General features: G+C 48.1%; 1 protein-coding gene across 5 annotated transcripts in view; it reads left to right on the top strand.

Moving 5' to 3' along the window:
• The window catches only part of LOC147121771 (acyl-CoA-binding domain-containing protein 6-like), a 281,478-nt gene that overhangs the window by 59,899 nt on the left and 196,104 nt on the right, over nt 1–25,475 (top strand). For all 5 annotated transcript variants that reach the window (XM_085982260.1, XM_085982264.1, XM_085982259.1 and 2 more), the window contains one exon: nt 13,838–13,917. In XM_085982260.1, coding sequence (XP_085838386.1) covers nt 13,838–13,917 — 80 coding nt within the window. The remainder of the gene's footprint in view (nt 1–13,837; nt 13,918–25,475) is intronic.

Genomic DNA, 25,475 nt, shown 5'->3' with positions numbered 1-25,475 from the left:
AGAGAGGGGGAAGGGGAGAGAGGGGGAGAGGGGGAAGGGGAGAGAGGGGGCTAAGGGGAGAGCGAGGGAGAGGGGGAAGGGGAGAGGGGAGAGGGGGAAGGGGAGAGGGGGAAGGGGAGAGGGAGAGGGGGAGAGGGGGAAGGGGAGGGAGAGGGGGAAGGAGAGGGAGAAGGGGAAGGAGAGGGAGAGGGAAGGAGGGAGAAGGGGAAGGGGAGGGAGAGAGGGGAGGGAGAGGGGGGGAGGGGGAAGGGGAGGGAGAGGGGAGGGGGAAGGGGAGGGAGAGAGGGGGGGAGGGAGAGGGGAGGGGGAAGGGGAGGAGAGAGGGGAGGGAGAGGGGGAAGGGGAGGGAGAGGGGAAGGGGAGAGAGGGGGAAGGGGAGGGAGAGGGAGAGAGTGGGAGAGGGGGAAGGGGAGAGGGAAGGGGCGGGGGGAAGGGGAGAGAGAGGGGGAGAGGGGGGAAGGGGAAAGGGGGGAGAGGGGGGAAGGGGAGAGAGGGGGAGAGGGGGAAGGGGAGAGAGGGGGAGAGGGGGGAAGGGGAGAGAGGGAGAGAGAGGGGAAGGGGAGAGAGAGGGGAAGGGGGAGAGGGGAAGGGGGTGAGAGGGGGGAGGGAGGGAGAGGGAGAAGGGGAGAGGAGGGAAGGGGAGAGAGAGGGGAGGGGGAAGGGGAGGGAGAGGGGGAGGGGGAAGGGAGGGGAGGGAGAGGGGGAGGGGGAAGGGGAGGAGGGAGAGGGGAAGGGGAGAGGAGGGAAGAGGGGAGGGGGAAGGGGAGAGAGAGGGGGAAGGGGAGAGAGAGGGGGAAGGGGAGAGAGGGAGAGGGGGAAGGGTAGAGAGAGGGAGAGGGGGAAGGGAGAGAGGGGGGGAGAGGGGGAGGAGGGAGAGGGGGAAGGGGAGAGGGAAGGGGAGAGAAGGGGGGAGAGGGGGGAAAGGGAGGAGGGGAGAGAGGGGGGAGGGGGAAGGGGAGAGGGGAGGAGGGAGGGGGAGGGGGAGGGGAGAGGGGGAGGGGGGGGAGGGGGGAAGGGGAGGAGAGAGGGGGAGGGGGGAAGGGGAGAGAGGGGGAGGGGGGAAGGGGAGAGAGGGGGAGGGGGGGAAGGGGAGAGAGGGGGGAAGGGGAGGGAGGGGGGAAGGAGAGAGGGCGAGAGGGGGGGAAGGGGAGAGGGGGGGAAGGGGAGAGAGGGGGAGAGGGGGAAGGGGAGAGAGGGGAGGGGGAAGGAGGGAGGGGGGAGAGGGGAGAGAGGGGGGAAGGGGAGGGAGGGGGAAGGGAGAGAGAGGGCGAGAGGGGGGGAAGGGGAGAGGGGGGGAAGGGGAGAGAGGGGGAGAGGGGGAAGGGGAGAGAGAGGGAGAGGGGGAAGGGGAGAGAGAGGGAGAGGGGGAAGGGGAGAGAGAGGGAGAGGGGGAAGGGGAGAGAGAGGGAGAGGGGGAAGGGGAGAGAGAGGGAGAGGGGGAAGGGGAGAGAGGGAGAGGGGGAAGGGGAGAGAGGGAGAGGGGGAAGGGGAGAGAGAGGGAGAGGGGGAAGGGGAGAGAGAGGGAGAGGGGGAAGGGGAGGGAGAGGGGGAAGGGGAGAGAGGGGGAAGGGGGGAGAGAGGGAAGGGGAGAGAGAGGGAGAGGGGGAAGGGGAGAGAGAGGGAGAGAGAGGGGAAGGGGAGAGGGAGAGGGGGGAAGGGGAGAGAGGGAGAGGGGGAAGGGGAGAGAGGGAGAGGGGGAAGGGGAGAGAGAGGGAGAGGGGGAAGGGGAGGGAGAGGGGGAAGGGGAGAGAGAGGGAGAGGGGGAAGGGGAGAGGGAGAGGGGGAAGGGGGAGAGAGAGGGAGAGGGGGAAGGGGAGAGAGAGGGAGAGGGGGAAGGGGAGAGGGGGAAGGAGAGGGAGAGGGGGAAGGGGGGAGAGAGAGGGAGAGGGGGAAGGGGAGAGAGAGGGAGAGGGGGAAGGGGAGAGGGGAAGGAGAGGGAGAGGGGGAAGGGGAAGGGAGGAGAGAGAGGGAGAGGGGGAAGGGGAGAGAGAGGGAGAGGGGGAAGGGGAGAGAGAGGGAGAGGGAGAGGGGGAAGGGGAGAGAGGGAGAGGGGGAAGGGGAGAGAGAGGGAGAGGGGGAAGGGGAGAGAGAGGGAGAGGGGGAAGGGGAGAGAGAGGGAGAGGGGGAAGGGGAGAGAGAGGGAGAGGGGGAAGGGGAGAGAGAGGGAGAGGGGGAAGGGGAGAGAGAGGGAGAGGGAAGGGGAGAGAGAGGGGGAAGGGGAGAGAGAGGGAGAGGGAGAGGGGGAAGGGGAGAGAGAGGGAGAGGGGGAAGGGGAGAGAGGGAGAGGGGGAAGGGGAGAGAGGGAGAGGGGGAAGGGGAGAGAGAGGGAGAGGGGGAAGGGGAGAGAGAGGGAGAGGGGGAAGGGGAGAGAGAGGGAGAGAGGGAGAGGGGAAGGGGAGAGAGAGGGAGAGGGGGAAGGGGAGAGAGAGGGAGAGGGGGAAGGGGAGAGAGAGGGAGAGGGGGAAGGGGAGAGAGAGGGAGAGGGGGAAGGGGAGAGAGAGGGAGAGGGGGAAGGGAGAGAGAGGGAGAGGGGAAGGGAGAGAGAGGGAGAGGGGGAAGGGGAGAGAGAGGGAGAGGGGGAAGGGGAGAGAGAGGGAGAGGGGAAGGGGAGAGAGAGAGAGGGAGAGGGGGAAGGGGAGAGAGAGGGAGAGGGGGAAGGGGAGAGAGAGGGAGAGGGGGAAGGGGAGAGAGAGGGAGAGGGGGAAGGGGAGAGAGAGGGAGAGGGGGAAGGGGAGAGAGAGGGAGAGGGGAAGGGGAGAGAGAGGGAGAGGGGGAAGGGGAGAGAGAGGGAGAGGGGGAAGGGGAGAGAGGGAGAGGGGGAAGGGGAGAGAGGGGAAGGGGAGAGAGGGGGAAGGGGAGAGAGGGGGAAGGGGAGAGAGGGGGAAGGGGAGAGAGAGGGAGAGGGGGAAGGGAGAGAGAGGGGAGAGAGGGGAAGGGGGAGAGAGGGGGAAGGGGAGAGAGGGGAGGGGAGAGAGGGGAGGGGAGAGAGAAGGGGAGAGAGAGAGGGAGTGGGGGGAGGGGAGAGAGGGAGAAGGGGAAGGGGAGGAGAGGGGGAAGGGGAGGGGGAAGGGGAGAGAGAGGGAGAGGGGGAAGGAGAGGGAGAGGGGGAAGGGGAGAGAGGGGAAGGGGAGAGAGAGGGAGTGGGGGGAGGGGAGAGAGAGGGAGAAGGGGAAGGGGAGGGAGAGGGGGAAGGGGAGAGAGAGGGAGAGGGGGAAGGGGAGAGAGAGGGGGAAGGGGGGAGAGGGGAAGGGGGGAGAGGGGGAAGGAGAGGAGGGGGAAGGAGAGGGGGGAGAGGGAAGGAGAGAGGGGAAGGAGAGAGAGGGAAGGGGAAGGGAGGGGAGAGGGGGAAGGGGAGAGAGGGGGAAGGGGAAGGGGAGAGAGGGGGAAGGGGAGAGAGGGGGAGAGGGGGAAGGGGAGAGAGGGGGCTAAGGGTGAGAGGAGGGAGAGGGGAAGGGGAGAGGGGGAAGGGGAGAGGGAGAGGGGGAGAGGGGGAAGGGGAGGGAGAGGGGGAAGGAGAGGGAGAAGGGGAAGGAGAGGGAGAGGGAAGGGGAGGGAGAAGGGGAAGGGGAGGGAGAGAGGGGAGGGAGAGGCGGGGAGGGGGAAGGGGAGGGAGAGGGGAGGGGGAAGGGGAGGGAGAGAGGGGGGGAAGGGGAGGGAGAGGGGAGGGGGAAGGGGAGGGAGAGAGGGGAGGGAGAGGGGAAGGGGAGGAGAGGGGGAAGGGGAGAGAGGGGGAAGGGAGGGAGAGGGAGAGAGTGGGAGAGGGGGAAGGGGAGAGGGAAGGGGCGGGGGGAAGGGGAGAGAGAGGGGGAGAGGGGGGAAAGGGGGGAGAGGGGGGAAGGGGAGAGAGGGGGAGAGAGGGGAGAGGGGGGAAGGGGAGAGAGGGGAAGGGGGAGAGGGGAAGGGGGGGAGAGGGGGAAGGGGAGGGAGGGAGAGGGAGAAGGGGAGAGGGAGGGAAGGGGAGAGAGAGGGGAGGGGGAAGGGGAGGGAGAGGGGGAGGGGGAAGGGAGGGGAGGGAGAGGGGGAGGGGGAAGGGGAGGGAGGGAGAGGGGGAAGGGGAGAGGGAGGGAGAGGGGAGGGGGAAGGGGAGAGAGAGGGGGAAGGGAGAGAGAGAGGGGGAAGGGGAGAGAGGGAGAGGGGGAAGGGTAGAGAGAGGGAGAGGGGGAAGGGGAGAGAGGGGGGGAGAGGGGGAAGGGGAGAGGGGGAAGGGGAGAGAGGGGGGGAGAGAGGGGGAAGGGAGAGGGGGAAGGGGAGAGAAAGGGGGGAGAGGGGGGAAAGGGAGGAGGGGAGAGAGGGGGGGAGGGGGGAAGGGGAGAGGGGGAGGAGGGGAGGGGAGGGGGGAGGGGGAGAGGGGGAGGGGGGGGAGGGGGGGAAGGGGAGAGAGGGGGAGGGGGAAGGGGAGAGAGGGGGAGGGGGGAAGGGGAGAGAGGGGGAGGGGGGGGAAGGGGAGAGGGGGGAGGGGGGGGGAAGGGGAGAGAGGGGGGAAGGGGAGGGAGGGGGGAAGGAAGAGAGGGCGAGAGGGGGGGAAGGGGAGAGGGGGGGAAGGGGAGAGAGGGGGAGAGGGGGAAGGGGAGAGAGGGGAGGGGGAAGGAGGGAGGGGGGGAGAGGGGAGAGAGGGGGAAGGGGAGGGAGGGGGAAGGGGAGAGAGGGCGAGAGGGGGGGAAGGGGAGAGGGGGGGAGAGGGGGAGAGGGGGAAGGGGAGAGAGAGGGGAGGGGGAAGGGGGGAGGTGGGAAGGGGAGAGGGGGGAAGGGGAGGGGAAGGGGGGGAGAGTGGGAAGGGGAGAGAGAAGGGGAGAGAGGGAAGGGAGGGGGGAGAGGGGGAAGGGGAGAGAGGGGAGGGGGAGAGGGAAGGGGAGAGAGTGGGAAGGGGGAGGAGGGGAGGGGGGAGAGAGGGGAAGGAGAGGGGAAAGAGTGGGAAGGGTGGGGAGGGGGGAAGGGGAGAGAGGGAAGGGGAGAGAGAGAGAGAGAGGGGGAGAGGGGGGGAGGGGGGAAGGGGAGAGGGGGGGAGGGGGGAAGGGGAGAGGGAAGGGGAGAGAGAGAGAGGGAGGGGGAAGGGGAGAGAGGGAAGGGGAGAGAGAGGGGGAGAGAGGGAAGGGGAGGGGGAGAGGGGGGAAGGGGAGAGAGGGGGACGGAGAGGGGGGAGAGGGGGGGTGAGGGGGGAAGGAGAGGGGGGGTGAGGGGGGAAGGGGAGAGAGCGGGGGAGTGGGGGGGGGAAGGGGTAAGGGGGGAGAGGGGGAGGGGGAAGGGGGGAGAGGGGGAAGGGGAGAGAGGGAGAGGGTGAAGGGGAGAGGGGGAAGTGGAAGGGGAGGGAGAGGGAAGGAGACAGAGGGAAGGAGAGAGGGAGAGAGGGAAGGAGATAGAGATAGACGTGGGGGGAGGGGGAAGTGGAGAGAGGGGGGGAGGGGGATGGGGAGAGGGGGAAGGGGAGAGAGGGGGAGAGTGGGAAGGGCGGAGAGGGGGAAGGGGGAAGGAGAGAGGGGGAGAGGGGGAAGGGGAGAGAGGGGGAGAGAGGGGGAAGGGGAGAGAGTGGGAAGGGGAGGGAGAGGGGGAAGGAGACAGAGAGAGAGGGAAGGAGACAGAGAGAGAGGGAAGGAGAGAGGGAGAGAGGGAAGGAGATAGAGATAGACGTGCCTGAGTCTGGTCAGGAGTCTCTGGCTTGGGTATGTCTCGCCTGGTCAGCAGCTTGACGTGCCTTAGTCTGGTCAGTAGTCTCTGAGGCTCTGGCTTGGGTATGTCTCGCCTGGTCAGCAGCTTCCAAGTCTGCTACATTTTCTTGAGGGTTGGAAATGGGCGGTCATAGGAACATAGAAACAGGAGTAGGCCATTTAGCCCCTCGAGTCTATTGTGCCATTCAGTGAGATCGTGGCTGATCTGCGACCAAACTCCATAAACCCGCCTTTGGCCCGTATCCCTTAATACCTTTGGTTAACAAAAATCTATCAATCTCAGATTTAAAATTAACAATTGATCTAGCATCAATTGCTGTTTGCGGAAGAGAGTTCCAAACTTCTTCCACCCTTTGAGTGTAGAAGTGTTTCCTAATTTCACTCCTAAAAGGTCTGGCTCTAATTTTAGACAATGCCCCCTAGTTCTAGAATCCCCAACCAGCAGAAGTAGTTTCTCTCTATCTACCCTATCTGTTCCCTTTTTAATATCTTGAAAACTTCAATCAAATCACCCCTTAATCTTATAAATTCTAGGGAATACAACCCTAATTTGTGAATAATCTCCTTGTAATTTAACCCTTGGAGTCCGGTTATGGTAAACCTACGCTGCACTCCCTCCAAGGCCAATATATCCTTCCTAAGGTGTTTCTCCCTTTGTTAACAATCTTTTATGAGGGACTTTATCAAATGCCTTCTGGAAGTCCATATAAATAACATCCATAGACATTCCCCTGTCTACTACTTTAGTCACCTCCTCAAAAAATTCAATCAGGTTTGTCAGGCATGACCTACCTTTCACAGATCCATGCTGGCTCTCTCTGATCAGCTAAAATTTTCGAGGTGCTCCAGAATCATTAATTATCGACTCTAGTAATTTCCTGACAACAGATGTTAGGCTAACTGGTCTAGAGTTTCTTGGTTTCCCTCTCTTGCCCTTCTTAAATAGCGGAGTGACATGCACAATTTTCCAATCTAAAGGAACGGTTCCTGAATCGAGAGAACTTTGGAAGATTATAATTAGGGCATCTGCAATGTGCTCACCTACTTCCTTTAAAACCCTTGGATGGAAACCATCTGGCCCTGGGGATTTGTCACTCTTTAGTGCCATTGTTTTCTTCATTACAGTTATTTTACTTGTGCTAATTTTACTGAGGCCCTGCCCCTGATTCAATATTCGTTTCCTTGGGATTTCCAGCATGCTATCCTCTTCCCCTACTGTAAATACTGATGCAAAGTAATTATTGAACATGTTCAACATGTCTGCCATTTCCTTATCATCATTGGCAATGTGATGACACCTCCAGGAATTTGTCCAAGCAGAGTTGGCAACCCTATGTGACCTCTGAATTCCGTTTGACAGCATCTCTTGTCTCAGAAACCCAGAGAGCTCTGCAACCTGCCCAGGTGTTGCACAGTTACATAGGTGATCATTTTTAACTCATAGAAACATAGAAATTGTACCTGTGCTGGCGCTAGTTCTTTAACCCATTTCCCTGGCCTTTCCTGTATCCTATAAGACTCTTCTTTTTCAAATACTAATTAAATTCCCTTTTAAACGATGATCTAGTCTCTGCCACAATAACCATTTGTAGAAAAGTAGTCCCATGCTCTCATACCCCTCTGTGAAACAATTTCTTCTTACGTCCTCCTTTGTTTTGAGTCTGTGCCACCTTATTACCAGTTCGTCAATCAGTATTCACTATTTACACTCAAAACCTTTCATAATTTTGAAAACCTTTAAAAGATACCCCCCCCCTCCCCCCGGCCACCTTAATGTTCACTGTTCAAGTGAAAAGCTTTTTTTTAAATAATGTCTGACTTCTGGTATCATTCTGTGAATTTTCACTACCGTTTCCACAGCTATACTATCCTTCCTATAGTGGGGTGGCTGGAACTACACGAGTATGCCCGCTACGCCCTAACCAGTGTCTTTGACATTACTTCATTGCGTTTATATTCAGTACCACATTCATAAATTCCCAGAATCAATCCCATTTGCCTTTTTTATGGCCTTTTGCACCTGCACTCCTGTGCAGCTACATTCCTTTTAATACCATATGCCTTCATTTTTAACCAGCACTATCTGAAAATCCATTAATATATTTCACACTACAATCCCTTTAACACCATCATTTCGTCAAAAAATTCAATTGAATTAGTCAAGTATACCCTGCCTTTGCCTTTTGTAAATCCATACTGACTGTCCCTGATTAATCCATGCCATTCCAATTGAACCGTAAAGGCTTACAGCACAAAATTGAGGCCATTTGGCCCATTGTCTCTGTGTTGGTTCTTTGCTAGAGCAATCCAGAACAATAATTTAATCTTGTATTATGGACTGTAGAGGTTTGCCCACATCCAGGTAAGACTGATTGGCCTATATTTTCCTGGCTTACCTCCTGCCCTTGAGTGCAGCATTTGTCACCACCTAGTCCTTGGGTACGATTGCTCTTTCCAAAGGTTTTTGAAAAGTTATTATGGTTCGTGCCTCTGTGTTACCTCCACCTGCTTCAGTGTTCTTGGAGGCCAAAAATCTCTACCTATTGACATTCCTATTGTTAGTCCCATTAATTTTTTAATACAACTCCTCAGGTAATTTAAATTTCATCTGTAAAAACTGAGGTGAAATACTTATGAAGCATATCCATCATTCCCTCACTCTTGTACAATGTGGCCCTTTTTATCTGTAAATGGTCCCACACCTTTAACTCTCCTTTCATTTCTTTTGTGTTTACAAAAGTCCTCGCCATTTCCCTTAATGTTGATTGCCAGTCTTATTTCTTATTTCTTCAAGTAGCCTTCCTAATCTTTTGTGCTTGCCTCTTGCCAGCTTGGCTCAAATGGTAGCACTCTCACCTCTGAGTTAGATGGTTGTGGGTTCATGCTGCACTACAGACCCAATGTAGGTTGACGCTTCAGTGCAGCACAGAGGGATGCTGCATTGTCAAAATTGCAATCTTTCGAGTGAGATGTTAAACCAAGGCCGTGTGATCAAGTGGATGTAAAAGATCCCATGGCATTATTTCAAGAAGAGCAGGAAGTAATCTGGTGTCCTGATCAACACCCCACCCGTCACCAGAAACAGTTTAACTGGTTATTTATTCATATGCTGTTTTGTGGGACCTCATTATGTGCAATTTGTTTGCCTACATAGCAATGACTGCACTTCGAAAGTAATCCATTGATTGTTTTTGAGGATGTGATGAGGCACTATATAAATGTATTTTATGTCTTTTGTACTTCAAATTTCTCCTAATGTTCTTCTGTATTAGCTCCCTATATTTACCATATAACCTTTTTTAAAACCTCTCTTTTGAACCTTTTATTCCTCGTTGAAATATAATTAGTGTACCTTATTTATCATCATTTTACATTTTCCCAATGAAGTACTTTCAAGTACATCCCCTATCGTTATCTTATGTAATATTGCTACTACCTCCTCCTTTACTGCTACATTGGCGATATCCTTTTCTATAGTGAAGACAGATGCAAAGTACTCTCAGTACCTCAGCCATGCCTTTTGCTTTCACAAAATCTCCTTTTTAGTCTCAAATTGGAACAACCCTTCCTTTGATTACCCCTTTGTTATGTGTTTATAAAAGACTATTGGGTTGCCTTTTATGTTAGCTGCTAATCTATTCTTGTAATCTCCCTTTGCCCCTTTTATTTTCTTTTTTAGATCTCCTGTACTTTCTATATTCAGCTTGGTTCTCTACTGTATTATGAACGTTCCAATTGAAATAAGCTTCCTTGTCTTAAAATGTCTCATTTTAACCTTTATATCTTTTGTCATCCAGGGAGCTCTAGCTTTGGATGCCCTTCCTTTCCTCCTCGTGGCAATGTGTCTACTCTAAACCCAAACTAACTCCTCTTTGAAGGCCTCCCATTGTTCAATTACTGTTTTGCCTACCAATTTGTGATTCCAATCCACCTGAGCCAGATCCCTTTTCAACTCACTGAAGTTAGCCCTCCTCCAGTTAAGTATTTTTACACTTGATTGTACCATGTCCTTTTCCATAACTATTCTAAACCTGATAATATTATGGTTGTTGTTCCCCAAATGCTCTCCCACTAAAACATCCTCCACTTGCCCCACTTCATTCCCCAGAACTAGATCCAGCACTGCTTCCTTCCTCATTGGGCTGGAAACACACTGATCAATAAAGTTCTCTTGTACACATTTCATTACTATCCCAGTCTACATTGGGATAATTGAAGTCTCCCATTTTCACTACTCTGTATGTTGTGCAGGAAGGGGAACTTTGACCCAAAAGGCTCTTAATGGGTGGGTTCTGTGATTGTCGCTGTCCTTGTGAGCTGTTTTCTTTTCCATGTTGTGTGAAGCTTGCCTTTCTCGAGATAATGATGACCACTATGCCTAAATATGCATCAGGCAGAAGAGTAAACTTTAATTTGTGCTAATATTATGAATGGGTTTTCAAAAAAAGATGTGTTTTGGTGCATGTTTGCATTCTGACAATTTATTTGAAATTGAAGATTACATCGAGTTACTTAGAATTTACAGCACAGTAACAGACCTTTTGCCCCAACTGGTCTATGCCGGTATTTATGTTCCACACGAGCCTCCTCCCACCCTACTTCATCTAACCCCATCAGCATACCTTTCCATTCCTTTCTCCCTCATGTACTTGTCTAGCTTCCCCTTAAAGGCATCTATGATATTCGTCTCAGCTGCTCCATGTGGTAGCAAGTTCCACATTTTCACCACTCTCTGACTAACTATGTTTCTCTTGAATTCCTTATTGGATTTATTAGTGCCAATCTTATATTTATGACCCCTAGTTTTGGACTCCCCTTTTAATCTTTCTCTAATGGCAACAATTAGTGTTCCATCATGTTTCATTCTGGAGTAAGGAGCTTCAGGATAATGAAAGCACTTGGCAGTACCTTATACCTTAATGAGCTCTCTACCTACCCCACCCCAAAAATTAAAAAGAAGTTGTATAGTGACTTATCATGTAAGTTAATGTGGCAGCCATTTGGTTCCCTACAAAGTCCCACAAACAGCAATTACCTGAATGGTAATTTAGTTTGCTTTTAATTAAGAAAGGAATAAGCAGGTTGACATGTAGTTGACTTGGGAAAAACATTTTTAAACTTAACAATCCATAAAACCCAAGTGAAAATTTGCAAGTATAATGGAAACAAATCAAAATCATATCAAGACACTGATCCTCTTCATTTTGAGTTGCTAATTTTTTGAGGGGAGAGGGTTCTTTCTGTTGCTTTGGAATAACGGAGTTTCTCTTTTCTCCTCAATCAAACTTTGAATAAGAGAATAGCTGATGGATGCCAAATTGATTCTGACTTCTTGTCAGCCTGTATTTCCAGTGACGCTTCCACTTTGAAAGGTTTCATCGGAGAGCCCTGAGAATGTTCACTTTCTCTTACCTTAATCATGTGAGAAATGCAGAGTACAAAGATTCAAATGTTTATTTGGCAGCTTTATTTTATCTTGTTTTTTAAGCCTGGTGTTCAGGGGCAAAAATACATACAAATTATTGCAGAACTGTCAGCATTTTCATTGTTTGATGTTGCTGACTTGTTGGACTGCATAACTGTGACCTCTGGTGAAGCTTTGTAAACCTTCCAGAAATGTCACTCCATCCTACAGAGCACATGATGTAGTGTAGGACCAGGAGAGCAAAAAAACCTGGCGTACAAAAGTTAATCATAGAGGATAATTGATCCGATTGTTCTTCTTGAAAACCTGACCGTACAAATTGGTTCTGCCAGGGGATTAGTAATTATCTATTACAAAAGTTAGGTAGTTTTTATTGTCGTTAGTCCAGACAGTTACTGGAGCTCTGCAATCTGACTGCCTTCATTTTAGAGGTGGGTTGGTTTACTTCACTGTATTTGAATGCACTTTTCATAAGAATATTCTTTGAAAATGCCTTTTTATTCCTCGCACAGTGTGGGAAATCGACAGCTTGCTGTTGCCACAGTTTGTTTTTCATACTGCAGGCTATCAGGATAGGCCTGTGAGCAAAAACTTAAATTCGCAAATGTGATTTTAAAGCCAACCGGCGTTTCCAGGTTCCATTGGTCGTGGTTCCAGTATAATTCTGTTAAGCGTTCTTCGGGGGAAATTAATTAAGTCTCACGTGCTAGAATTCCCTCCCTAAACCCCTCCACGTCCCTCTTCTCTTAAGTCTTTCCTTAAAAAAGCAGCTCTTTGACCAAGCTTCTGATCAGCCCTCCTATTGCTCCTTCCTTGGCTAGCATCAGTTTGGTTATGTCTCTGCGAAATGCTTTGTGATGTTTTTCCATACTGAGGCGCTATATACGTGCAAGTTGCTGTTGTATACTATCCATATCTGTGTCTTTCAAAATGAATAAACCTGTTTCCATGACACTTGAAATAACTTCTGGAACATTGCCCAATCTCCTTGCAGTGAGCCGGCAGTTCTGAATTTTGGCAAAACAGACAGATAAATGCAAACTAGATTATTTTTAACAAGTTACTTTTTAACAAGATTCTTACTGTTCCACTATTTATCCTGTGCGCTTTCTTTCTGTTTCTTGACAGGCTTTCTCTTGATTCCTGTGTGCTTAATTGCTTAACTTTCTGTCCTGTTTGACTTTTTCTGTCTGGTTGATTTCTTGCCTTTTCCTCTGCTCGATTTTCTTGCCTTTCTTTCTTTCTACCGTTGCTTCTTTTTCTTCTGCGCTTTTGTCTCTTCCTCCCATTTCCCCACCAGGTTGCAAACGGTAGCAGTTTTCAGCAGGTATCGGTTTTACTGCTGGATCTGCTATTGGCCAAGTAGCAATCTTCACTACGCAGAACAATACAGCAGCAACATGTGGTTAAATGAGAATGGGGAGTTGAAACGCAGACACAGAGAGGTACAACTATTGCTCCAGCCAAACTAGTTCTGTGTTTTACCACCGGCTGTGTTGTGGAAGGGCAGCTTCAGATAGTTGAAAGACCAATTTCAGGACACAACAAAGACACCCTTTCTCCTCAGAAATATTTGCATGCCCTTATTGGGTATTTGCATTTCACACTTGTACTGCGTTTTTGATTTTTACTGTGTTGTCTGTGATGATTCTAAAAGGCATTGTTGACTGGTCAGAGGGCAGTCTCAAAGAGTGAAATTGTGTAATTGTTGGTGGATCTATGGGGCAGGAAGAAGATAAATTGGTTACCAGTAATTGGGAACCATTTTATTCTCACTGTAGAGAACTGAAATATTCCTAATAATTTTTGCATGTGTTAATTCCTTTACAATACGTGTCAATTTGTATTTGTCTCATTGTGTTTTTAAATGAAAACTACATCTGTGTTAATTATTGCCGTAAAAGAAAGACATGAAGCATGAGTTGCACAAAATTCAACCAAATATGAAGCATCAACTAAGAGCTCCTTACAAAAAGTGGAAGGCCAGTGAGGAAATGGGTGTTTTCTTGATGGGGTTTGGATTGGAGAATACCCAGTTTTTCCTTCTGGACTCTTGTTTGTTCTTGGTGGAATGTTAGTCATGTAAGTATAGTTTCAGGGTTTCTGCAATTTGCCAAAGAGTTGATAGGTTTATAAATAAATACGGCATTACTATTTCACATAGGCAAGCCCAGTGGGCTTCACAAGAATATTGGTCCAATGTAACTGATAAAAGTACAGTAAATGAAAGTGAAGATATTCTAACATTGCCTCTAAAGTTGTACAAATGTAAGAAATCACACAACACCAGGTTATAGTCCAACAGCTTTACTTGAAATCACAAGCTTTCGGAGCGCTGCTCCTTCGTCAGGTGAAGTGGAGAGATGCATAAAAACACAGCTTATATAGTCAGAGAATAATGTCAGATGTTTACAGGTAATCTTTCTAACTGCCATTTATCACACCTCGGCAGAGAGATAATCACATCTCTCTGCCGAGGTGTGATAAATGGCAGTTAGAAAGATTAACTGTAAACATCTGACATTATTCTCTGACTATATAAGCTGTGTTTTTATGCATCTCTCCACTTCACCTGACGAAGGAGCAGCGTGCCGAAAGCTTGTGATTTCAAGTAAAGCTGTTGGACTATAACCTGGTGTTGTGTGATTTCTTACATTTGTCTACCCCAGTCCAACACCGGCATCTCCACACCATGGCTTCTAAAGTTGTAGGTATTGAGTTTATCTAACTCCATCTGATTGTGTTTCAGGATTCAGTGAAGGAATCTGATCAGAAGGTACGATTTGGTGGGCCTGTAGTCAGCAGCCTTTATCAGGAGGAGATGATCAGGTACGTTGATGAAAAGGTTTTACACATGACCTCATTCACATGTTCTTTTTAAGAGATGCTTGTAACTGGCTGGGCTGCAGTTCCGCAGTTACTCACATAAACTGGTAGAATTATCACCAACAACAACTTGTATTTATGTCACATCTTTTAGCATGAAAAATATCCCGGGGTGCTTCACCGAGGCGTAATAAGCAGTTACTTAGACATGCATATGCTACACTGTATAGTTTCTGTAGTTGCATCCTGCAAATATTCTGTCATATGGGCTGTTTTTTTGCAGTTTCTTCAAGTTGAGCAATTTCATTGCTAAATGATCTGTTCATTGTGCAATAGGGATATTTCAAGGAATCATATAATTGTGTTCAGTATAGTCTGTACTTCTCTTGTGCAGTTTTCCAAATTCAAAGTCACTCATGGGTTCATTTGATAAGTTACATTTTAATAATCCAAAATTCACGATGGAAAATAGTGAATCTTTAACAGGTACATCGCTACTAGTCCTGTTTGTCATGAGGCTGGAAAAGTGAGTGGGCCCATCAGCAATTGCCTGGAGTCCATTTTGGAAATGGTGCTGGTTCACCCATCTTCACCAAATGTTAAACTAAGTAATGACTGAACATCTTCCATTTGTTTACTGTTCTGACCTTTGTGACCTGCTGCGCTGTGACATCATCATGTTCGATGTTGAATTTGAAATAAAATCAATGGCAGGAGCAGAGAATAAAACCCAATCAAATTCGGTTCGATAGTGCAATTCTAAAACTCCCATCTGTTGAAACTAGATAGATTTTTTTTAAACTGTGCTTCATTCGTTTTGGGTATGTACATCTTGATAAGTGTTACTAATTTAGATGATTAAAAACGATGAGGTCATGCAGCTTTTACCTTCTGCTACTGGGTGATTCCCTCCCCCCTCCATGTAACTTTCCTGATTCACAGAATATATAGAGAGTTCAGTGAAATTTCACATCAACGCCAGCACCAATTGATGTCAAATGCCTGCATTTGCCGAGCAGCCCCATTTTGAAATGATGTGAAACAGGAACATGCCATGTAACTGGTTATAAAAGTTGACGAGGAAAAACGATCCTTTTTGGGGATCTGTGGGTGATGGCATTTTTGAGCTGATCGAAGGAAGGGATTTTCAATGTTAAATTCCTTGCTATCTTATAACAAATGTTGTATGATGTCGTTTTGGTTTTAAATTAAGTCCTCAATGTGTGTAATCAGTCAGCGTTGGAAAGAGAATTGGATCTTGTTTGGCTAAAGTTGAATCCGTGGTCAAAACCTTATTTGTTAGATTGGAAGGTAGATCAAGATTATAGCTCATCTATACATGAATAAAACTTAGTTTACTCCCCAATCATCTACCCTTTTTTTGAATTAATTTAAGATTTTAGTTTCTGCTATCTTCACTGGAAGGTAAATTCATATACTGATCACTCTTTCCATGACATCTGTCCTAAATCGCCTGCAAATTTAGCCACTGTGATTGTGACTCCTAGCTCCAGATCATTTATAAAGATATTAAATAAGAGGTCCAAAGCAGATTTCCTAAGGGACCCCACTGGTAGCATTCTCCTAGGCTGATGACAATCCCAGTGTAAAATATTTCCACTTTCTTTATTTCCAGTACCCACCTTTCCAAAGGAATTGTATCAGTCCAAGTGCACCAGACCCACTGCCTTACCCCTTGACATGAATCTTGTCATTCATGTGGAAATGACTTATGAAATAATACTGGGCGGCCTGCTGGTGGTGCTGTCCAGGGAGAGTATAAATACTCGGGCATGGGCCCAGCTTGCTCAGGACATTCTTTTACAGGAATTAGTGAAGGACACAACTAGATCTCCATGTTGTAAAACAGTTGATTAAAGCTTTGTTTAACGCTTAGACCAAGTGCCTTGTAATTTTCTTACGTCACCCCTATCAAACTCTTTTGTCACACCCTCAAAGAAAACCACTAAGTTACAGGAAACTTTCTGGTATCCGGCATGGACGGGACTGAGCTGGTGCCGGTCTATCAACAATGCCGGAGAATCGAGCGCTATAGTTAAAACATACGGAGCTTCTGAGCTCCGTATCTAGCAACAAACCCTGTTGCTTAGCAACAGCTTCAAAACAATCAGCACAGCTTGCAAGCGTCTCTGTAGCTTAGCAACAGCTTCAGTTAGACGCTTGCACAGCCAGAAATTAGTTTTAAAAAAAAGTAACTAAAAGTAAAAAAAAAGTTATCTGAACCGACTCCTGAATTTTGCCGGTTAACCGACATTTCCGGTTATTTAGTGGCCGGCTAATCGAAAGTTTCCTGTAGATTGGCAAGATCTCCCCATGCATGAATCCATATTGGCTATCTTTTATGATTTCATTTCTCTTCAGATGCTCCAAGGTCTTATCATTAATAAGGGGTTCCATAACTTTATCCATAATGGGTGTCAAATTCACTGGTCTGTAGTTTCTTGGTCACTGTTCCTACCTATTTTTTTTTTTTTTTAAAAAGAGTAACTTCTGCCTTTCTCCAGTCCTCGGGCACATAGCATGAGAACTAAAACAAGTGAGTTAGAAGCACAAATTCAGCTTGAAGGGTATGATGTAGTAGCCATTACAGAGACCTGGCTACAAGCTGGACATGATTAGGAGCTACATATTCCAGGTTTTAGCAGCTTTAGATAGGGCAGGGAAAGCAGGGCGAGTAGCGATATTGATAAAATACACAATTACAGCAGTAGAAATGAGGGATTTCCGTAAGGATGATCAGGCAGTGGAAACACTGGGTGGAGTTAAGGAATAGCAAAGGATGCAAGACTCTGGTAGGAGTTGTCTGCAGACCTTCAGTCAGTGGTGATGTAGGGTGGGGGATAGTGTATAAATACGGAGATCAGGGAAGCTTGTAGCAAAAACAAGTTGATGTTTACAATGCTGATTGCAAGAATACCAGCAGTTCACAGAAATACAATAAAGTTCATGTGACAGCTTAGATACAAAAGGGAGTTGCAGCAGAGCAAACAGGCTAATGGAATTGTTCACCTTTATCTCAAGGGGATTGGAATTCAAAGGTGAGGAAGTGATGCTTCAGTTGTACAGAGCATTGGTCAGATCCCATCTGGAGTACTGCTTTCAATTTTGGGCACCGAACCTCTGGAAAGATATATTGGCCACGTAGGGGTACAGCTCAGATTCACTAGAATGATACTAGGGCTTAAAAAGTGAAGACAGGTTGCATAAACATGTATTCCTTTGAGTTTGGAAGGTTGAAGGGTGATCTAATCGTGATCTTAAAAATGATAAAAGGATTTGATAGGGTAGATACAGAGAAACTATTTCCTCTGGTGGGGAGTCCAGCACAGGAAGCATAATCTTAAAATTAGAGCAAGGCCATTTAGGAGCAAAATCAGGAAGCACTTTTTCATACAATGGGCAGTGGAATCTTGAATTCTCTTTCCCCCAATAGGCTGTGAATGCTGAGTCAATTCAAATTTTCAAGACTGGGATTGATGGATTCTTGTTAGGTAAGGGTATCAAGGGATATGGAGCAAATATGGGTAAATAGAGTTGAGGTACAGATCTGCCATCATCTGATTGAATGGTGGAACAGGCTCAAGGGGCTGAACGGCCTACTCCTGTTCCTATGTTTCTTTACACTAAGATTGAGACCATCCATTCAGCTGTCTCTGCCGCTTCCCCTAACCCTGAACCTGTGTCTCTCTCCAATTTCTTTTTCATCATCCCTCGTGCCTCTCTGAGCTCATCTCGTCCTTGAGACCCACCTCTTGCTCCCTTGACCCCATTCCCATGAAACTGCTCACCACACATTTTCCCTCCCTGGTCCACATGCTAGCTGACGTTGAAAATGATTCCCTCTCCTCATTTGTTGTCCCCTCTCTTTCAAAATTATCATCCCTCCTGAGAAAACACCCTCTGCCCCTCTGTCCTTGGAAACAACCACTCCAACTCCCTTTTCTCTCAAGTTTTTTAATGCATTGTCGCTTTTCAAATCTCTGCCCATCTTTCCCACAACTCTCTGCTTGAAACTCTCTTATCAAGTTTCCGCCTGGGACATGTATTGAACTGTACAAATGAGAGAAATCTGTGCCCATCTCAGGTGAACTGGAATGATTTACAGACTTGTGTGTGCAATTTAATATTTTGCATATTTTCATAAGGTTTCCCCTCAGTTATTTTATTTCAGGAATAAGAGCTGAAGTTTCTTCAGTCTTTCCTCAGAACTCATGCTTTTGGTCCCAGGGATTAGCTTGTGGTTTATCTGTGTACGACCTGCACAGGTTGAATGTTTCCCTTGTGTCTTGTCCAAACTAAACACCCGATTCAAGATGAGGTCATCGAAGAGGCCACATTGTTTGGCGAGACAAAATCTCCAGTCCACTTGAGTGACGTTGAAGGAATTTGCTGTAACGTTCCGCTGGTATCATTTTCTGTAAGACGAAATCACAAGAACCTATTTTAGAGCGGCTATATATTTCCTCGTTCATCATTTAGTGTCTTTCAAAGTGCCCGATTTTGCCTTCTGCTGACCCTCCACTGGAGAATTTGGTTTGCTTGGTCTTGGTCCTGGAATTTACTTTTTTTGGGTAAACCAAGCACAATAGACTGGAAGTAACAGTTGTCATGAGGATATTTCATTGGCCTGGAAGAGAATGATCTGGCTATCATTAACTGTATGCATGTGTACTGAGTGACAGAATTCTGTTGATGTGCACCATTGGAATGGACGATGTGTACGTGACACAGTCAAACGATTCCAATACTCTGGGCATGTCCAGCTGTTCCTCACATTTATTTTAGAAAGTGGTTACTTGCCAGTGCTCTGGATCAATGAATCAGTTATCATGCTGTATACAGGATGTGATGGAGTGTTCGGTGCTATTGTAACCTCCCCAGGTGCCTGGGAAAGATTCAGTTACAAAAAATAAATAAGCTGCCAGTAATGGGTGGCAAAGATGCTGATTCCAACTGGGGAACCAGCATTTGTCATTTCTAGCCTCTGCTGCGCTAAAACCTTTGTACGCACTCGTCTTCACACAAAGCAAGGGAAGTCAGCCCTTGCTAGTGTGTCGTTGTCTCTGAATCACCCTTCTCCTTCTTGGTTCATTATTCAGCTGCAAGCATCCCACTGTTGTGAGTCATTGTAAAAATACAATACTTATAAGCTCTGAGGAAACTGCATCGATTGCTGTTATAGAGATAATTAAACTTGCTTCAGATCAAATTTGTAGTGTATGTGGACTAAGAGGTCAAGAGAAAAAAAATCAGGAACTGCCTGTTTTACTTGTCCAAACAAAATCTGCTACTTAATAATTGGCTCTGTTGATTTTTTTTGTAGCTGTTCTAGCTGTTACTGCTGTGTATCTTTTTCAGTGGAAACTGCAGCATGACATGAAGAGTGTGGAAAGTATCATTGCAGTCCAGTATGACATTAGAAAGCCAGTACCACTAACCTGACACCACCACCCCTTCTCTTCCCCCCCCCCCCCCCCCACCACCACAAACTAACCTTACTTGTGCACTGCATTTCTTAATTTCAGCCATCTAACATATTTCTTTGTATTTGAAAATGTATATGTAAATGAACAAAAAAAGAGCATGAAAGACGAGCGCAAAATATGCATGTCAAGCCCCATGATTTCTCACCAATTGTAATGTTCCAACACTGACACCAGCAGGAGAACACAGGACTTGAAATGCGGAAATCTTAGTTTTTGGTTATCTGCAATGAAAGCCATTGGTTAAGCATGAGCATGTAACCCTCACTGTTGAAGAGGAGCTCTGTAGTATCAAATAGCTTGATAAACAAGAGCTGGGATCCCACTTGGCTAAACAGTAGAGGATTGGGAAAAGAACCATCTCTGATATATCAAGGATGCTGCACGAAAGCTGGAAAATTTTTGCAATGTTGGCTAAATTGTTAAAAGGTATGAGAAAAGAGAAATGTTTGGTGCTAGTGATGAACGACTGGACCAGGCTGTGTATGTGTGATTTCCCTAGAAACGGAGTGAAATGGCCTTATCTGCTTTTGGAGAAGACAATTCAGCCAGATCAGAGAATTGGAGGCTGAAATAACTGCAAGGCTTCAACTGGATGGCTATCGAGACGCCACAATCATCATGTGATATGCAGCCTCACTCATTAGATGAGAAAAATTTCCCCCCTTATGAAGTGGCAGTGAAACCCAACATAGAATACTTAACCAGTCTGACGAGAGAGACAGGTGATGATGAAGGAGCAACCAGAATAATGTGTGGATAAATTCCAGCTTGTATGAGGATTGTTACTTGCATTTTGGGTTTCTTTACTTTTTTACTCCAGATATTTTTAAGCCTCCATTGCTAGTCCAGTGGCAAAACCACAAGCCTAGGGAACTTAAATTTCCATAGACATACAGGCTGGAATTTTCCCAGCCCTGAGGAGGTGGGTTTGGAGGCGGGACTGCTGGGAAAATGGGAAAAATTGGGAGCAGATCCCAACCTACCTCCGAACCATCTTCCCGGGTGGCGGGTCCCCGACTCGCGCAGGGACCCGTCTCCTAGCAGCGGGGTGGGGATTAGAGCCAAATAACTACTACCTGTTAACAGGTAGTTAACAGGCAGTTAAGAGGCTATTCACCATTTTCCGCCTGCTGATACGGGCTTCCCGACGGCGGGAAGCTCTGCCAGGGTCAGCGAGGTGAGCTGTGGGTCTGCTGCAGTGTAAGTGTGCAAATGACAGCTGCAGAGGTAGTGTGATGGGCGCAATGGTGCACAGGTAAGTATGACAGGTGAGAGAATGTAGTGAGAAATATTTTTATTCTGTTTATATGTATCTGCAGGTGACAAGATTTGATGCTTCTGTGAAGCCTCATCTGATCGGGAGAATTGACAGATGGCTTCTGCAATCTCGCATGCAACTGCCATCTGTTTTCTCCTTTAAGAAACCTTTAAAAAAAGAACTGTAAACATTTTTTTAAAGTTTGATCATCTTTATATCAGGTTTGCCTTTTCCCCATGTGAGAGCCCTAGTCTTTGTTTTGCTCTCTCTAACATTTTTTAAAAGTTAGAATTTTAAGAGCTTGTTCGCTGTCTGTGAGAATTCTGTATTTTGATTAGCTGCTTAGACAGCTTACTGACGTCACAACAGCTCACACTAGGGGATCTCCACTATACTCCGTTGATTTGAATTGAACATTGGAAAACCCGAACTTCTCGTCACAAAGATCACGAGATCTTTCTGCAAAGCTTACTTCAGGGCCAGCAATGAACGCCTTTGCTTTGCCGCTGACTGCAAATTCCGGGTCCTTGGTCCGGGTCCTTTACGAGCTGTGTACTCACCCGTAAGGACATCGGAAATGCCGGTTTCAGGCATGCGCTGAAAACCGGCATTTCCGATCTGTCAAGAATGCTCTTGATGGATCGGACGTCTGCCCTGGAGAAGGGCTTCTGCGGGCGGATAGTTCCGCTTTCTGGAGACCCTCCGCCCGCAGAAAACCCTTAGAAATCTTATGCCTGGTAAAAACAGGTGGAAGGTCTGCTTTTACCAGGATAAGAGTTGAAAAGAAGTTTTAAAAAAATGTCAGTCATTTATTATTAAAAAATACTTTATTAATAAAGGTAAGTTTATTTTTAGCCCCGTAAAAAACTTTAATGATCTTTTTCAAAAATGTAAATTTTTGTTTAAAATATTAAATTTATTGTAATTTCAACTAATTTTAAAAAGGTGATTAAAAAAAAAAATGTATTTAAAGTTTTGCTATGTTTTTTTCATTGATCTCCATTTATATATTTGACAGGCCTACCTGTCAAGTGTATGAAGGGAGATTTCCTTCTTTGATTGATTGGCTCCCCATGGCCCACGTGATCCCAGGGACGCTTGCGAACCGCCTGCGCCCCTGGATACGTGGGCCCTGCGCACTTGGAGTTGGAGAGGCCCAGCATCGGAACTATACGCACCTCGGGAGCCCTCGGGTAAGTGCGTACATTTTTTCCAGATCGGCAGCCTCCGATCAGAAAATACGGCCCATTGTGTTTTGTGAAGAGGCTTATTGGATAGATAAAGGGAATGTAGTAGATGTAGCTTAAATGGATTTCCAGAAACATGTTTAGTAAGGTGTCTCGCAGGAGCTTTGATACAATAATTCAGGAGTATATCTATCTATCTATCTATCTATCGATATATATATAAAGCGGTCGATCTGTCTGTCCTTCTGTCTGTCCTTCTGTCTGTCTGTCCTCGGGTGTGCGTCTGTCCGGCTATGCGCTCGAAAGTTATACCGCGTACCTACGCGCGCGTTACCTCCGAAGAAAGCTTACGCTTCCGGGACGCTGGTAAGTGTATTTACTTTTCGGTTCGGACGAAAATTGTTCGTGCCTTATGCAAAAAACCTTCAAAATTAAACTTATTATCTGCAAGCATTGATTGACTGACGTCAAGGTTCGACCAATCCTGTGCCGTCACGATTGACCAATCCTACAGTACGGTCCCCTGATGGTTGCCAATCGGTGTGTGTGTGTGTGGGCGGGACTAATCGTTTTCATCTCGGGGATCTGCCAGCCATTCTTTCACTGCTTGCAGCTCAAACTACTCTCCTTATCCAGCTTTGAAAAAGTTAGTTTCTCTTTTAAAAATAACATAAGATTTACCAAAAACGTTTTATAAGTACTTTCACTTTCATCTTTCAAGGTATTAAAAGGTAGAAATCTTGCCCGGCAGCAGATTCACAAAGGGACACAGACAGGGCCCTAAAGCCTGGGACTCGATTTAAAATGTTGCCCGGCACCAGATTCACAAAGGGACACAGACAGGGCCCCAAAGCCTGGCACTCGATTTAAACCGCCCGCCCCATATATATAAATGGATACTTCTTTCTGTCTGTCTATCTGTCCTTCTGTCTGTCCTCACGTGTGCGTCTGTCCGGCTATGCGCTCGAAAGTTATAGGCCTAGAAATTCAGTTAGGGGCGCCCAGCTCGCCTGGGCGCCGGAATTACCGCTGCGCGCGGAGCCACTTGCGCCAGCGGGAAATTCAGTTTTCAGCGCCCCCAAGTGGAAGCCGGCCGCTAAACAAGGGTTTCGGCGCCCCGCTTGGGGCGCTGAAACTGAATCTCGGCGTGTAAAGTGCCGCAGCGCCACCCGCTGCGGCACGGCAGCCTGCGGTACTGCAGGCCTCCCTCTCATTCTTAAGGGGGAGGTGCCTGCAGCAGCGCGATCCCCGCTCGCGAGTGCTGGCAAATGAGCCCGGCACCAAGGAGAAGTGCCGGGCTCTCTGGAAACAGCCGGCAATGCCGCGGGGGGGGGGGGGTGTAGGAGGCCGGGGAAGGAGGTGTGGGCAGGCGGCCGCCGAAAAAGCGGCCGGCCGCACCTCCACCTTAACTCGCCCCACTACCGGCACAGGTAGGCCCCCGTGTACCGGTCGCTGTTTGCGGCCGGTGCAGGCGAGGCGGCAGCAACTAAATATGGCCAGCGGGGCGATAGCGGGGCGCTGCGCACACCGATGACGTCATCGGTGGCGGCGCAGCGCTAATGGAGCGCTAATGGCTAACGCCGCCATTAGCGCCCCGCTAAATATCGCGGTAGGTTTGCACAGTGGCGCAAAAGCCCTCTTTGGGCGCAAACTGGTGGCGCAGGCCACTGAATTTCTAGGCCATAGAGCGTACCTACGAGCGCGTTACCTCCGAAGAAAGCTTACGCTTCCGGGACGCTCGTAAGCGTATTTACTTTTCGGTCGGACGAAAATTGTTCGCGCCTTATGCAAAAAACCGTCAAAATTAAACTCATTATCTGCTACTTAGCATTGATTGACTGACGTCAAGGTTCGACCAATCCTACAGTACAGTCCCCTGATGGTTGGCCAATCGGGGTGTGTGTGTGTGGGCGGGACTAATAGTTTTCATCTCAGGGATCTGGCGGCCATTGTTTCACTGCCATTACTTCAGCTTCCAGCTCAAACTACTTTGATCATCCAGCTTTGAAAAAGTTAGTATCTCTTATAAAACGTTTTTGGTACATCTTATGTTATTTTTAAAAGTACTTTCACTTTCATCTTTCAAGGCATTAAAAGGTAGAAATGTTGCCCGGCAGCAGATTCACAAAGGGCCACAGACAGGGCCCAAAAGCCTGTGACTCGATTTAAAATGTTGCCCGGCATCAGATTCACAGAGGGACACAGAGAGGCCCCAAAGCCTGGCACTCGATTTAAACCGCCCGGCCCAAAACATCCCTGGCAAAGCCGGGCTCCCCCCAGCTAGTATATATATATATATATAAAGGAATCGATCTGTCTGTCTCTCTGTCTCTCTCTCTCTGTCTCTCTCTCTCTGTCTCTCTCTCTGTCTCTCTCTCTGTGTCTCTCTCTCTGTGTCTCTCTCTGTCTCTCTCTCTCTCTCTGTCTCTCTCTGTCTCTCTCTCTGTCTCTCTCTCTCTGTCTCTCTCTCTCTGTCTCTCTCTGTCTTCTGGTCTCGCTCTCTGTCTCTCTCGGTCTCTGTCTCCTCTCTTCTCTCTCTGGGTCGCGTCTGTCTCTCGTCGGTCTCTCTCTCGATGTCTCTCTCTGTCTCTCTCTCGTCTGCTGTCTCTCTCTCTGTCTGTCTCTCTCTCTCTCTGTCCTCTCTCTCGTCTCTGTCTCTGTCTCTCTCTCTCTCTGTCTCTCTCTGTCTCTGTCTCTCTCTTTCTCTCTCTCTCTCTCTGTCTGTGTCTCTCTCTCTCTGTCTCTCTCTCTCTCTGTCTCTCTCTCTCTGTCTCTCTCTGTCTCTCTCTCTCTCTGTCTCTCTCTCTCTCTGTCTCTCTCTGTCTCTGTCTCTCTCTGTCTCTGTCTCTGTCTCTCTCTCTCTCTCTCTGTCTCTCTCTCTCTCTCTCTCGTCTCTCTCCTCGTCCTTTGTCTCTCTCTCTCTCTGTCTCTCTCTCTCTCTGTCTCTGTCTCTCTCTCTCTCTCTGTCTCTCAAATTCAAATTCAAATTCAAATTCAAATGCTTTATTGGCATGATAGTTTACAGAGAACCATATTGCAAGCTTACATAGCAAAAAGGTACATTTTCAAACATTCTGTAGGTGTCAATCGATTTGACATTTGTTGGGTACATACAATATTACTTTTAAACAATATTAATTTTAAACAGTCTTTGTACTTCATTTGGTACGTTCAATATTAATTTTAAACAGTCTTAATTTTAAACAGTCCTCAGGTTGTGACATGTTGTTACATATTTGGCCCCAAGGTATTGGTCTGTCTCCTTCTCCTAGGACTAATCTCAATTTTGACAGGTCATCTAATTCCTTGAAATCTGGGGTTGTTTGGCTTAGCTTGTTGAATTAATATGTTTCTTGATGTGTTGAATTTTCGCATTTTAGGAGGAAATGCATTTCTGTTTCAACCTCGCCGGCCAGACATTGATCGCATATTCTATTCTCTCTAGGCTGCCAGGATTTCTTGTATCTGCCTTTTTCAATTTCCAGTTGGTGGTCGCTTAGTCTGTACCTGGTGAGGGTCTGTCTCTGTTTTGTGTCTCTGATGGTCGTGAGGTAGTCTGCCAGTTTATATTCTCTTTTTAGGTCTCTGTCTCTCTCTCTCTCTCTGTCT

This window comes from Somniosus microcephalus, chromosome 3 (assembly GCF_052327205.1).
Source record: "Somniosus microcephalus isolate GS21.2 chromosome 3, FLI_Smic_1.0, whole genome shotgun sequence".
NCBI classification, from domain to species: Eukaryota; Metazoa; Chordata; class Chondrichthyes; order Squaliformes; family Somniosidae; genus Somniosus; species Somniosus microcephalus.
The sequence above is the reverse complement of the archived record's forward strand: the minus strand, read 5'-3'. Positions and strand labels throughout refer to the sequence as shown.